Raw genomic sequence first — 15,229 nt, 5'->3', positions numbered from 1 at the left:
ATTCACCACCACCAACACTGGATGAGAAGCTAAGAAAGACTCCAAATTATATCAGAGACATGAGGACTCCCTACTCCACCCAGGCGAGGAACTATGTATTCCTAACTACATCACATGAGGAACAAGAACCATCTCCAACACCCTGTGTGAGCTGAAGGATTTATCCGGACCAAGTGGTGCATCTGCAACTTTAGTGAGGGCGGATTAGCGGCCAGGTATAACGCAACGGTCATCCAGAGGATCACAAGGATGTCTACAAGACCAGCTCCTACAGTACCAGATCTATAGTTAATCTATATGTTGACTCTATGTTTCTTATGTGTTTGTATTGAGCTTCTGTCAGTCAAGTGACCCATCCGATTTCATCATATGTAACTTATCACCTCTGTTCATTGTATATTTTCAGCCTTCTGGCTGTCATGTTACCTTAATAAACCGTTAATAATAATAATTATTATTATTATTATTATTATTATTATTATTATTATTACGCACACACGGCGAGCGCGCGCAGAGCATTGTTCAATAGTAAACCACTTCAAAGAACTTTCATACATGCGTTCCATTGATAATTCCCACGCTTATTCTGTTCATCTGATGTACACAGTTTCAGTCTCACCTGAAGATTAGGCACTAAAGCTTATTTAACCGGATGATTAAAACACCCAACTCTAATCTAAACTAACTTAATCTAAGCAGACCTAACCTAACCTAATATAACCTAACCCCGAGATAGCTTGTTTAATTATCAGGTGAAATAAACTGGAGGCCCAATCTTCATAAAAAGTTTATTCCTTCACAAAATACTGTAACATAAATCTTATGTCCCGTTGTATCTCAGGACCTGGAGGAGGCAAGGCGCTGGTGACGAAGGCTTTATTTACTTCAGTCTTGGTTCAGCAGTAAAGCCGTCCAGTATGCCTGAGAAGTGAGTACTGTATATACTTCGAGTGTAGGACAAAACCCTGGATAAAATGCCTGGACAAAAGACCCTAGGAAAAAAGGTTCGTGCAACAAAAGCCCCCTAGAATAATAAGACTTTTTATAAAGCTTACACATTGCATTTATTATATCACAAAGCTGCAATACTTAACTTAACCTAACCTAAAATAGCCTAGCCTAACCTAGCCTAGCCTAGCCTAGCCTAACCTACCCGATTTGCACTTTAACTGAGGGGGCTTTATCCGAGGGCTTTTGTCCGGACCCCATATACTTCGCTGCCAGTCTATTTCCCAGATCGTTCAGTGAAAAATGAAGACAATGTCGTATAAAAGTGTTTAATTTTCATTCTAGGTGTCATAACTGCAGGTAGTGTATCCAGGTTGGATGTGAGTAAGGCTCATGGACCGGACGGAATACCCTCGCGTTCTGAGGAGGCTGAAATTCTAGCCCTGTGCTTGCTCGCCTCTTTCGCCTTTGCCTCAAAACCCAAAATTTTCCTTCTGAAGCATGCCTCAGTTCAGCCCATCCCGAAGAAGGGTGACCATTCAACCTCTAACTGTCGCCCCGTTGCCCAAACTTCATCCCTCTTAAGATTTTCAAAACTATCTTAAACTCTTATTTTCTCCGTCACCTTGAAGGCTTTTCTCTTTTGTATGATCACCAGTGGCTTTCGCCAGGCGAGATCTACTGGTGATCTGCTCTCCTACTGCACCCATCTTTGGTCATCCTCTCTTAGGGATTATGGGGAAACTTCTCGGGCCTCGACATCTCCAAAGCATTTGACAGGGTATGGCACAAGTCTTTTTTCCAAACTTGCCTCCTATGGTTTCTTCCCACTTTGGTCTCAAATTTCTAGTTACCTTGAGAACCGATCCATGGCAGTTGTTGTAGAGGGATCGATCTCTCGTCTCTACCAATAATGGTGTCCCACAGGGTTCTGTTCTTTCACCTAATCTCTTCCTTCTTTTATCAAAGTTTACTTCACACTACGATTAATTCTATCCATTCTTATGCGAATGATTCTACTCTTCACAATTTTCCCTTCCTCCTAATTCTCAAACCAGATCTGTTTCTAGAGCTGATATAATTTCATCTATCAATGCGGATCTGTGCAGCATCTCCGAATGGGAGGTAGAAACTTGGTTAAATTCAGTAGTAATAATACTCAGAATTTACCTATTACACTTTCCAAATTAGATGATCTCCCACCATCATATTTCAGGAGGCAATCATTTTGCTAAGTTCTAAAATAGATATGCTAGGCCTCACCATTTCTTCTAATATGTCATGGAGCCACACATCCACATCATTGCTAAAGCTGCCTCCCGAATGCTGGGAGTGCTGTACAGATGCCGAAGCTACTTCACCCTAAACAGTTGCTTCAAGTTTATAAGGAACTCGTACGTCTTAACTTGGAGTACTACTCTCATATCTGCGGTGGCTCTTCTCCTGCCAACTGTTAGATTGGGTGGAATCAAAGGCATTTCGTCTTATTGACTCTCCTCCTTTGTTGATAACCTTCTTTCCTTTCTCTACGCCGCAATGTTGCTTCACTTCTCTTTCTAAGTCCTTTAACGGGCACTATTCGGTGGAGTTGGCATCCTGTACCGCCGGCAAGGCCGTGGGCTGTAACACTCGTCTTGCCCGCTGTGCCCACCGTTTGTGTGTGGATGTCGGTCACACTACAGTAGACTAACCTCTATAGTACATATTTCTTTCTCACACAGCCAACCTTCTTCTATGTTTCCATACTCATACAATCTGTCTCACTTTAAATAGCTGGTTTCCAGCATCTTCGTGTGTAGATTAATATAATCTTTTCTTTCCTATTTTTAATTTATTTTACTCTCATTTTTTTCGCCCCAGGCCCAGTCGATGACCTGTGCCGGGTGGGCTATTCCCGTAGAAATAGAAAGAAAAGTGACTAATAAGAAAATTGGATCACCAAGATTATACTGTATTCCTTTGATGATTAGCTACCCTAACGTTTGCTGGGAAATTAGGTTAGTGGTGTTTTGTTAGTTTAGTTGTTAGGTTAAGTTAGGTTAGGTAGGATAGCGCTAGCATAGGTAAAGTGCATGAACTAAACTTAGGTGTTAATTCGACCCAGAAAAGTTTAATGCCCGTTCAATGAAAGAGGCGAAGATGAAAGAGGGTAGCGTGGCACAGTATATTATTAACTCCTGCACGTCTTGTGTTTAGGTACAGGACCATTTTGTTGAAGTGTTTGGGTCCCTGAAGCAGCGGGTCCTGTGGAAGTGGGACGAGGACACCATGGATGACCTGCCCCTAACGTGCGTCTCGGCAAATGGCTCCACAGCAGGATATTCTCGGTCAGTTCACCAACCTTTTCATAGTTTGTTTTGATGATATTAATTAAGTCTTAGGAGTATGAGTTAGCTCTTCAAGTCAATGTTTTAACCCATTGATGACTATGACTTAATCCTTGAAGACATTGTTTTATTCCTTTGGCGATGGTTTAACCCTTTGAGAACGATGGTTTACCAACTTATAGACAAAACCAACTGTAAAGGACCTGGGTGTATATAACAACGAATTGAAGTTATCGGACCATTATGAGAAGGTAAAGCAAGCATCTAAGCTAATAGTTCATATAAGAAGGGTGTCAACACTCCTAGACAGTCTGCCTCTCATCAATCAACCAATAAGAGTACAGTCCTCATATCTGAGGGTTGGCGACCAGATCCTCCACTATATTCGTTCTCGGCTGCTTTTACTAACCCTCCAAGATTTTGTTTCTCTGGGAACCCATTTTCTTATTCATCCATCCCAGTCTCTGCCTTCCCTGGCCTTCCTACCCTCAACTTTGACCATTAATATTTTTGTTATTATCCCTCATCCCGAATTATGTGACCTAAGTATCCCATTTTTCTTTTTCTGTACATTTCAAGTATTTATCTTGAAGATTTTGCTACCCTTAGTACTTCATTTTTTCCTGTCAATATAACTATCTTTAACATATGTCATATAACACCACATTTCAAAGGCCTCCAACCACTTCCTGGTGTCTGTTGAAAGTGTCCATATCTCTGATCCATACAACAGTCCTAACCATATATATAAATATCCTTTCAGGAGCATTTTTCTCAAATTAGACTTAAAATCCTCATAAAGTTTTAGATTATTAAATGCTGTTTGCTTGTCCTATTCTTGTTATGATTTCTTCTATACATCTTCCATCACAACTAATGTTACTTCCCAAATACACAAAATTATCCACTTGTTTAAGTTTCTGTTGTCTAAAATAATTTGTAATTTTGGATTTATTTCAAATTGGAATCAACCATAACTTTCGTCTTTCCAGTAATAACTCTTAACCCACATTCTTTCATTTTTTCCTTTATTCTGTTAACCAGTTTTTATAATGCCTCTTCACTATCTGTGATAAGACCAGTTTCATCTACATAGCGTATATTGGATATTACTTTACCATTAACTTTTATTCCTTCATTGACACATATAACTTCTCTCATTAATAATTATTAACATATATTATACAATGTTGGAGACAGAACACAGCCTTGTCTTACTCCTGTCTAACTGTTGCCAGTAACGAATGTTTTTAATTATAATATCTGCTTCATTAATAACTATTTCTTTCAAAACCTCTATAAGTTTATTGTGTTTTTAGATGATCAAAAGCCTTCCAAAATCAACAAAGCAGATATACAAATTCTTTAGAACTGTAAAGTCATTTCACTCAAAGTTCTCAAACCACGTACAGCTATAACTGTCTCGTTCAATTTCCTTTTCTAAATCCAATTTGATTTACAGATAATTCACTGCTCTTGTTAATTTTATTCTAGTGAAAATTATATTTCATAAAACTTGCAGACATGACTTATGAAGCGTATTTTAAAACTGGCACTCTAAGTCTTGAGATTTTAGATAATAAAACAAATATTGATTTTCTGACATCATTGTCCTTTGAAGTATTTAGAATTACATATTTTAGTCAAAGATATGAAACTATTCTTGTCCATTTGTTTTATAATTGAAAGCTGATTAACCCCTAGCAACATTTTATTTTGCTCATAGCTTCCTCAACTTCTTATTCCAGAATTTTTATTTTTATTTTTGTAAACCTGACTTCGTTTCCTCATATTTCTACTTATTTCTATTTTCTTAAAATTTAATTTTCATCCCTATAAGTTTTCCCCAGTCTCTGCATTACTTCTTTGTCATTAATAAGTTGTTGTCGTGGTTCTTGTTCATCAAAGTCACACACTTCAGAAGTGAGGTGCTTCCCGTTTGGTAGTACTGCCACCTCGTCTGGTGCCCGTGATGTGGTAGAGTCTGTCAGTATATCGAAAAGTTCAGAGGAGAGCCACCAGACATTGCTTACACTGCAGCATATCAGTTACTGAGATTGGAATGCCTGCAGTTGCCTAACTTAACATTTACTCAGTCGAGTGTCTAAACGTGGATTGGCGGGTGCCCAATGCGTCAGGACAGATTTTTTTGTAATGATAGTTGTGAACTCCTGGAACAATCTCCGAGATTGTTGTGACGGCACCAAGTGTGAGTTCTTTCAAGACCAGAGTTTACCAACACTAGCACAGGCACATTTTGGAGTCAGTACTTGCCATCAGTGAATAACAGAGACGTGACCGATCGTCGAAGTGGTTAACAAGCCGATGGCAAAGAGGATAAAGTGTGATAGCTGTTTTGGTATCACATTAATTGTTTTAATTAAGTTCTGGAACTCTTTAAGTGGCTGGGTTTGATGTAAACACTTTTAGCTGTTTTCTTGTTTGTTGTAGAAGCAGCTATATACACAGATATAATCTGAGAGAATAAATTATGAATTCTCTCCAGGGAAGTGTTGTGAATAACACTTGAGTTACGTGTCTCACTCCCTGTCCAAGGGGTAATCCTCTACTGGCCTCTCTGTGAGAGAGAGAGGCGTGGGAGCGAGCCAGCTGTTTTGATTAATCAGCTAACCTCCACTCGACCTTTAAGAGAGTTACAAGCCCAGCTGTCTGTTGCCGACAACATGTTGACTCACTTGCTGAATAACTTGATGAAAAAGTTGGTGTTATTCATTTGGGTGAATATTTACATAAAGTAAAGGTGCTGTTGCACCAGTAAGTAAAGTATAAAGATAGTGTAACCCTTTTTAGGGAGTTGATCTAACTGTTAGAGGAGACTGGTTTAACACTTTGAGGATAATGATTTAACCTTTTCTTCATCAGATGGCTAATGTGAAGGTCAGCATGGAGGTAAAATAATCATGGCTTCTAATATACTATAGCGCTATCCGAATGTTTGTCTGTCTGTCTCTCTGTCTGTTTGTCTGTGCAGCCGAAACGGCACAATTGTTTTTCATCAAACTTGGTGGAAAAATCGCAAAAAATTCGTAGAGTGGTTCAAACCTGGTCCCATGTCGATGGTTTCTTTAGGAAGCCATTAATTAACCATTTTATTTACGTTGGAAAACGCACCCTAATTAACCACGCAAGTCTACGGACTTGCCACACCCCCTTTCGCTGTACGCTGTCAGCCGGATACAATACAGTACAATACAGTACAATACCATACAATACCATACACAACGAACTATAAATATTTCAGAATAAAATAGTAATTATATAGACATGTAAGACTCACAACTTGATAAGATATCCGTAAGATATCAGCTATTGAAATGAGATTTAATGTTTTGTTATTAATCCAGTAGAAATGTATCGGTATTGGTGGTACAATCCTAAATGGTCTCTAATCCTGCTTGATTTAGGGTGAGGTTGAATCTAAGCCATTGAGATTAAAAGATAAGGGTGTGGTTTATCCCATTCATGTTAGTCTCTTGGTATGACCTATATTGTAACAATCACAACCAGCGCTTATAAATAACCAGACCACGATTATAACAACTGTGTTCATGATTATAACAACCACAATCATGATTATAACAAATCACGACCATGATTATTATGACAACCACGACCATGATTATGACAACCAGGGCCGCTATGATTAGAATAACCAGGACCACGATTAAATAACCAGAACCATCATTATAACAACCACGACCATGATTATAACAACCACGACCATGAATATAACAACCAGACCATTGATTATAACAACCAGAACCACATTGGCATGTCACACTATGGACAGAATAACTACTAATTCATGATTATAAATAACCACGACCATGATTATAACAACCACGTGACCATGATTATGACAACCAGAACCATAGATTATAACAACCACGACCATGATTGCATAAACCAGAACTATGATTATAACAACTAATACGACCGATTATGATAAATCCACGACCATGATTATAAATAACCAGAACTACGATTATAAACAACTACTCACTATGATTATGACAACCAGGCCAAGGATTATAACAACCACGACCATGATTATAACAACCACGACCATGATTATAAATAAATCCACAACCAGCCAAGGATTATAACAACTACAACCATGATTATAATAACCACAACCATGATTATAAATAACCAGGACCATGATTATGACAACCAGGGCTATGATTATAACAACCACGACCATGATTATAACAACCAGGACCATGATTATACTAAATCCACAACTAGGCCATGACGTTATAACAACAACCATAACCATGATTATAATAACCACAAACCATGATTATTATAACAACCAGGACCATGGATTACACAAACCAGGTCATGATTATACAAACTAGGCTATGACGTAATAAATTACGACCATGATTATAATAACCACAACCATGATTATAACAACCAGGACCATGATTATGACAACCAGGGCCATGATTATGACAACCAGGGCCATGATTATAACAACCACGACCATGGTTATAATAACCACGACCATGATTATAACAACCACAACCATGATTATAACAACCAGGACCATGATTATGACAACCAGGGCCATGATTATATGACAACCAGGGCCATGATTATAACAACCACGACCATGGTTATAATAACCACGACCATGATTATAACAACCACAACCATGATTATAACAACCAGGACCATGATTATGACAACCAGGGCCATGATTATAACAACCACGACCATGATTATAACAACCACAACCATGATTATAATAACCACGACCATGATTATAACCACCACAACCATGATTATAACAACCAGGACCATGATTATGACAACCAGGGCCATGATTATAACAACCACGACCATGGTTATAATAACCACGACCATGATTATAACAACCACAACCATGATTATAACAACCAGGACCATGATTATGACAACCAGGGCCATGATTATTACAACCACGACCATGATTATAACAACCACGACCATGATTATAACAACCACAACCATGATTATAATAACCACGACCATGATTATAACAACCACGGCCATGATTATGACAACCAGGGCCATGATTATAACAACCACGACCATGATTATAACAACCAGGACCATGATTATAACAACCACAACCATGATTATAATAACCACGACCATGATTATAACAAACATAACCATGATTATAACAACCACGACCATGATTATAACAACCACCATGATTATAACAAATATAACCATGATTATAACAACCACGACCATGATTATAACAACCACGACCATGATTATAACAACCACGCCCATGATTATAACAACCACGCCCATGATTATAACAACCACGACCATGATTATAACAACCACGACCATGATTATAACAACCACGACCATGATTATAACAATGACGACTATGATCATAACCACGACCATGATTATAACAACCACGACCATCTGTAAAACGCTGACTGTGTACGCTGTCAGCCGGACGGCGGTTGCGTGCTAGCCAAGCACGAGCTTTCAAACTTTCACGCCTCGGTAAACTGTACCACCGGACTCGCCGCCGGGCACGAGGGGCCCACGGTCACTTGTGAATTTACTGTGAGGCAACTAAAGATTTTATATTAATATGGGAACTCTTAATCATAATAGGGAGACAAGATCCACCACACCCCTTTAGAGGAATGTGTAGTAACGCAGAATACAGTTCAGTTCTGTTCAGTTTAGTCATTAAGATCCCCATACAAATTACATTGTTTCATCATGTATATGAGTATATACATTATTGGTAATGAATATACATATACAATGGTGGTAAACAAGACAGTGAGGGTGTAAACACAATGGTAAAGAGTAATCAAACACAAGCCAACAGAGAGAGAGAGAGAGAGAGAGAGAGAGAGAGAGAGAGAGAGCTCATTGAAGGATATTTTTGTTGGTCACTGATAGTAACGACGTCCTGTAAGAGGTTTCATAAACAATCAGCTTTTTGAAGTATAACAACCAACCAATGAAAGTTTACTATAGAGAAGTACTGTACACACTTTACTTCACGTCTCAACAAATTCTCTTAATTAGAGGATACGAAGTATTAATCTTAATTTTTACTTTTCCTAAATCCAACCTAAGAAAATCTATTATGATCATACAAGGCATAAAATAGGCAGAAGTATTTATATAAATGGGTTAATTACTGTACATTAGACTTGTATACTCTATCACCTCCTGTAACTTTCCACTAGCTATGAGGTAGTGTTCAGAGCACGTGATGAGGTGTGCCTACGGGAAGTCTCGTCACTTAGTGCTGAGTTAAGCATTAAGTAGCCGGCTCTCTGGCCACCTATTGCAGTCAATAGTTTGATAACCCTGAGTAGAGGCAGACGTTTTTGAAAGCCATCGTGGATGGTTCCGTCTTCCCTCGAAGGAGGACGTCGGATATATTTCCGTTCTCCCTCGACGGGTTCCTACTCATTCTCACTCGACTATCTCATCATCAACAGGACGTACTTAACATAGCCTCCGTCCTCATTTAACTATCAATAGCTACATTGAGATAATTTACAGTAAAATTATTTTTGAAAGTGTATCTAGAAACCCTTTATAATAAATACAAACAAAGGAACATATTGGATTTCACTACAGAAGATCCAATAAACTTTTATCAATATTTTAGTATGCCTAAAATATAAGGTAACGTGCTTCACAAGTGATTGTTACAAGTGGTGATAACCCAGGAAGATTGTTACATATATGACAGATTCACAAATAACTGTTATATTCACGGTAACAGTCACCTCAACAGATACACAGTTTGTAAAGGTAGATATATTATGTTCTCCCCATTACTGTGGCATACTTCACATCTATTACTATAAGAAGCAATTCGTTATACACAAACACACACACACACACTACATCCTTGACAACCGGAGGGTGAAGACCTATCAGGCGCTGCTCCTGCTGTGCCCCCCCCCCCTTGGATATGTTCAGCCATTCCTCAAGTCCCTCTCCCGAACCCATCCTCACCACCAGGATATCAACATAATCAAAAATGACAATTTCGTTTCGGAAAGAAGTGGGATCAGTGTTGAACAGTGATGAACAGTGTTTAAACCAGTGAATTCAGCACTAAACAGTACCAGCGAGAGCTGTGACCCACCAGTGAGATCAGCACCCCTGGGAAAGAACCACTATCTTCTGACCAGGCGGTGTTAATCACTCCACCCTGGGAACAACAGCGGGCTGGCTTTACACCTGACTACGAGATAACACAACACCACCTAGTAGAGAGTGAGGTACTGTGACACCACCCCACACCACCCGGTGTCTCCATGACCATGTGAGGTCCTTCATATTAACACCCGATGACGAGTTACTGCACCATGTGAACACCACACCACCCGGTGTCTCCATGACCACGTGAGGTCCTTCATATCAACACACTACGGACAAGTTACTGCACCACGTGATCACAACACCACACCACCAGATGTCTCCTTGATCACGGGAGGTCCTTCATATCAACACTTACGGACGAGTAACTGCATTACGTGAACCCAACACCACCCAGGAGTTGTGCCAGACTTGTGGAAACAGGCAAATGTAGTACCCATATTCAAAAAGGATGACAGAGCATCAGCGTCAAATTACCGGTTACCGGACGATTAGTTTGACGTCAGTAGTGGAGAAATTTCTTGAATCTATTATAGCAAATAACATCCGATCGCATTTAGAGAAAAACAAATTAATCTACGACTCTGAACATAGGTTTACAAAGGAAAACCTTGTCTAACAAATTTGATAACGTTTTTTCGTTAAGTCTTCGAGGTAGTAGATAATGACAAATATTACGATGTTATTAACTTAGACTTTAGCAAATCGTTTGACAAAGTACCGCATTAGGGGCTTCTGAGAAAAGTTAGGGCTCATGGTATCGAGGGGAAAGTTTTAAATTGGATAAAATCATGGCTCACCGATAGAACACAGAGGGTCAGCCGAGATTGTGTTAAATCTGAGTGGGGCTGTGTAACCAGTGGGGTTCCCCAGGGGTCAGTACTGGGCCCACTCTTGTTCATAATCTACATAAACGATCTAGATACTGGGATCAGCAGTGACCTAAGCAAGTTTGCGGATGACACCAAAATAGGGCGGCAGATTAATTCAGGGCAGGATGCAAATGCACTACAGGAGGATTTAAATAAACTGCAGGAATGGTCAGCAAAATGGCAAATGAAATTCAACACCAGCAAGTGCAGCGTACTTAATGTTGGAAGAACAAATACTGTCAATGTAAATAGCCTTAACAATATCAACCTAGAGAAGTCGACTTGTGAAAGACTTAGGGGTACTTGCAAGCCCGGACCTACGGCCTAGAAAACAGTGCATTAATGTTCGAAATAAGGCAAACAAAGTATGAGGTTTTATATCTAGAAGTGTAAGTAATAAGAGTGCAGAGGTCTTATTTCAACTATATCTTGCGCTAGTCAGGCCGCACCTCGATTATGCAGTTCAGTTCTGGTGCCCTTATTATAGAATGGCGATCAATTCACTGGAGTCGGTGCAGCGAAGAATGACGAAAATGATTCCTGGACTTACAAACCTTCCATATCAAGATAATGTTAAAGAAACTAAACTTGCATTCCCTAGAAAGACGAAGAGTGTGGGGAGATATAATAGAAGTATTTAAGTGGGTGAAAGGAATCAATAAAGGAGATATAGATAAAGTTCTTATAATATTCGAGCAGGATAGGACTCGTAGCAACGGATTTAAGTTGGATAAGTTTAGGTTTAGGAGGGAGATAGGAAGGAACTGGTTCACAAATAGGGTGGTAGACGAGTGGAACAACCTTAGCAACTTTGTAGTAAGTGCTGGAACGCTGGAAAGTTTTAAAAGGAGGCTAGATAGATTCATGGATGATAGAGAGTGGTAGTACCTCTCGACAGGAGTTGCCATGCACAGGCCAACCGGCCTATTGCAGACTGCTTATTTTCTTATGTTCTTACGTTTTAAGACCACGGAGGTCCATCACATCAACATCTGCGGACGGGTCACTATACCACGTGGCCTATATGACCTCTCACAGTATGACAAGAGACCTGCCCAGGCCATCAACTGCAAACTATAATAATTTGTATGTTCAATTGATGTTCCTTCTCCTTTTAGTAATGAAAGCTTTTGTTAAGTGACCCACCCACCCCATGTCTTTGTACGTAATAAGTAATTTTTGCCTAATGTATATTTTCAGCCTTCGGGCTGCAGACCTTTCTCAATAAACCGTTAATAAAATTATTGTTATTATTATTATTATTATTATTATTATTATTATTATTATTATTATTATTATTATTATTATTATTACAGACACACACACACACACACACAGTTACGACAATTTACACAAAATATGGAAAAATATTCATTTCTAAGTTCATTTCATTTTTTATGTTAATAGTTTGTGTAAAAATGTTAATCAAAATTAAGTTCATCATGTATCACTAACACTGTGACAGGTCATCCTCGCTTACGGCTGTTCATTACACACGGAGGACTGTTGAGTACTCTGGAGTCCATGTACAATGGTATACCAGTGTTGGGTATGCCTGTGTTTGCTGACCAGGAGACCAACATGCTGAACGTGGAACGCGATGGTTGGGGCCTCGTGTTGCTCTGGGCCCAGCTAACACCTGACGCTCTCAAAACACGGATCAAAGACGTCATGACCAACCCGAGGTAAGGTGGGGTTGTTGAATACGATCCATATCTGCACCCATCACTTGGTCCCGCCTGCATTTTTCTGGTCTGGTGCCCTGGATTCGCGGTAGTGGTGATGATCATGATAATAATGAAACGACCCTTGATCAAAAGTGGCCAGTGCGTGAAATTCAGTAACGTTAATTTTTTAAACGTGTTATAATGCGAATCTAAGTTATTGTTTTCACGGCTGGTGTATGGCGGCAGGCTGAAGGCGGAGGCCCAGAGGAGATCGGTGGTGATGCAGGACCTCCCAATGTCGCCAGCACAAGTGGCCGTGTACTGGGTGGAGTACGTCATGAGGCACCACGGAGCTGCTCACCTCCGCTGCCCTGCTGGTGACTTGCCCTGGTCAGTGGATGCCCCTCATAACACTCTTCGATCACCTGAAAATTAACCCCCAATTTATTTCACCTGAAAATTAACTAACATAATATAACTTCACCAGGTAGCTTTATAGTATGTAATGATCAGGAGAAATAAACTGGGACTAATCTTCAGGTGATCCAATGAATTTCACACTAACTCTGTCTTCCAAGTATAACTGGAGTTTATTTACATTTCTCTCTTCTGTTATGTACCTCACTGGTGTTGTTCCTCATTACAGGTACAAGCTGTATAATGTAGACGTGTGGGCCAGCGTGACAGTGGTCCTCCTCCTTCTTACCTACATATCCCTACGACTCTTCTTGGCCTGCTGTTCGTGTCTCTGTTCCTCCAGGTCTAAACGCAAAACAGATTAGCATTTTTCCCCCCTAATGCTTTGTTCACACGGTGTCTGTAATGTGTTAATAAAGAGTAGTGAATTGTTCCTCTCACACTGACCTAAACCCCTTGACTGTTATGACTTCAACTTTTAAGTAAGGTGCGTTAATTCCTTGAGTATGAGGAGTAAATGCCTTAAGTATGCTGAGTTAATTAATGCCTTGAGTATGAGAATTCTTTAAGTAAGATGAGTTAATGCCTTAAGTATGAGGAGTTGTAATGGCCCCTGTCTCATCAACAGAAAGTATTATATAAATGGGTTACTTACATCTGATTTATATTCAGATTCACCCTCTGTAACTTTCCACTGGCTATGAGGTGACATGTTCAATGCACGTGATAAGGTGTGCCCACAGGAAGCTGCGTCATACTATGCTGAGTAAAGGCATAAGTAGCCGGCTCCTGGCCACGTAAAGCGAGCAGTAGTTTGATATCCTTGACTAGAGGAAGACGTTATTTGAGAGCCGTAGTGGATGGCTCCGTCTTCCCTTGAGGGGGAACGACGTACCCATACCTTTCTCCCTCGATGGGTCACTACTCAGGAGTCACTCACACCAACTTTTATCGAACGGACGTTGATCCACATTTATATTACATAAACGCCTTCCTCTTTCTCATTCACTCATAAATAGTGGAACTTACGGTTGATATACACTCAGGAATTATAAACATAATACTTATATAATGAAACAAGAAACTTCAATTAGGTTTCGTTACCAAAAGCCCAATTATATTATATGTGTACCAACCTGGTTAACTGGGGAATTAACCAGTGTAACATATAAGGTGGCAGCGAAGTTGGATAACGGATACAAATTAACCAGTTTACATACCAAGACGTCAGTGTTTTGTGAAAACGAAGAAACAAAAAACAGTGACGTGTTACATAATCCGAGTGTTAAAACTGTATCCCGTATCGAGACGATAATTAGTGAGTGCTTCTCATTCTGTCGCCCAAAGGAAGGTGCAGAATTATTCCAATAACCGCAAGTGAGTTATTGTAGAATTACCATACAGTTAGTTAGTGATACCCCTGTTAAAGACAAGTGAGGGCGGTCAGGAAAGCGTCTGTCAGCACCTGACCATTCTGTGGAGTATTCCCCTGTCGTGAAGTGGATTCACCCGGCGTTCGTCATACAGCGCGCCTTGACTCACAGTGGGAGGGAAGAGTGCCGTTACCCACCCACCACCCTGCACCTGGGACCATCTGTAGTTTCGCGATCGTTGATTGCAGTATTTCCGGTGTCATCAGACAGTCCCCTATATATACGGGATTGCAGAAGATTTGACATTCAGTGGAGGCGACATCATATCAGCGCATAGCCTACAGTGGGAGGGAAGATTGACGTCACCCACACGCCGACACCCACCCCACAGATAGCAACTAGATGGATCGCGTTTTCTATACAGACGTCCTAACTCCTGAATTAGGTATTTA

At 40.0% G+C, this 15,229-nt stretch overlaps 1 protein-coding gene across 1 annotated transcript; it reads left to right on the top strand.

The window, feature by feature from the left end:
* The first annotated feature begins 846 nt into the window (after positions 1-846).
* LOC121867896 (UDP-glycosyltransferase UGT5-like) lies at positions 847-13,837 on the top strand. Its single transcript, XM_042368019.1, has 5 exons — positions 847-928; positions 3,145-3,275; positions 12,786-13,005; positions 13,234-13,377; positions 13,634-13,837. The coding sequence occupies exons 2-5, from the start codon at positions 3,251-3,253 to the stop codon at positions 13,767-13,769; spliced, it is 525 nt and encodes a 174-aa protein (XP_042223953.1). The 5' UTR covers positions 847-928; positions 3,145-3,250; the 3' UTR covers positions 13,770-13,837.
* Positions 13,838-15,229: the final 1,392 nt, after the last annotated feature.

The sequence above is a fragment of the Homarus americanus genome, unplaced genomic scaffold (assembly GCF_018991925.1).
Source record: "Homarus americanus isolate GMGI-L3 unplaced genomic scaffold, GMGI_Hamer_2.0 scaffold37032, whole genome shotgun sequence".
NCBI classification, from domain to species: Eukaryota; Metazoa; Arthropoda; class Malacostraca; order Decapoda; family Nephropidae; genus Homarus; species Homarus americanus.
This window is presented reverse-complemented; position numbering and strand designations above follow the sequence as displayed.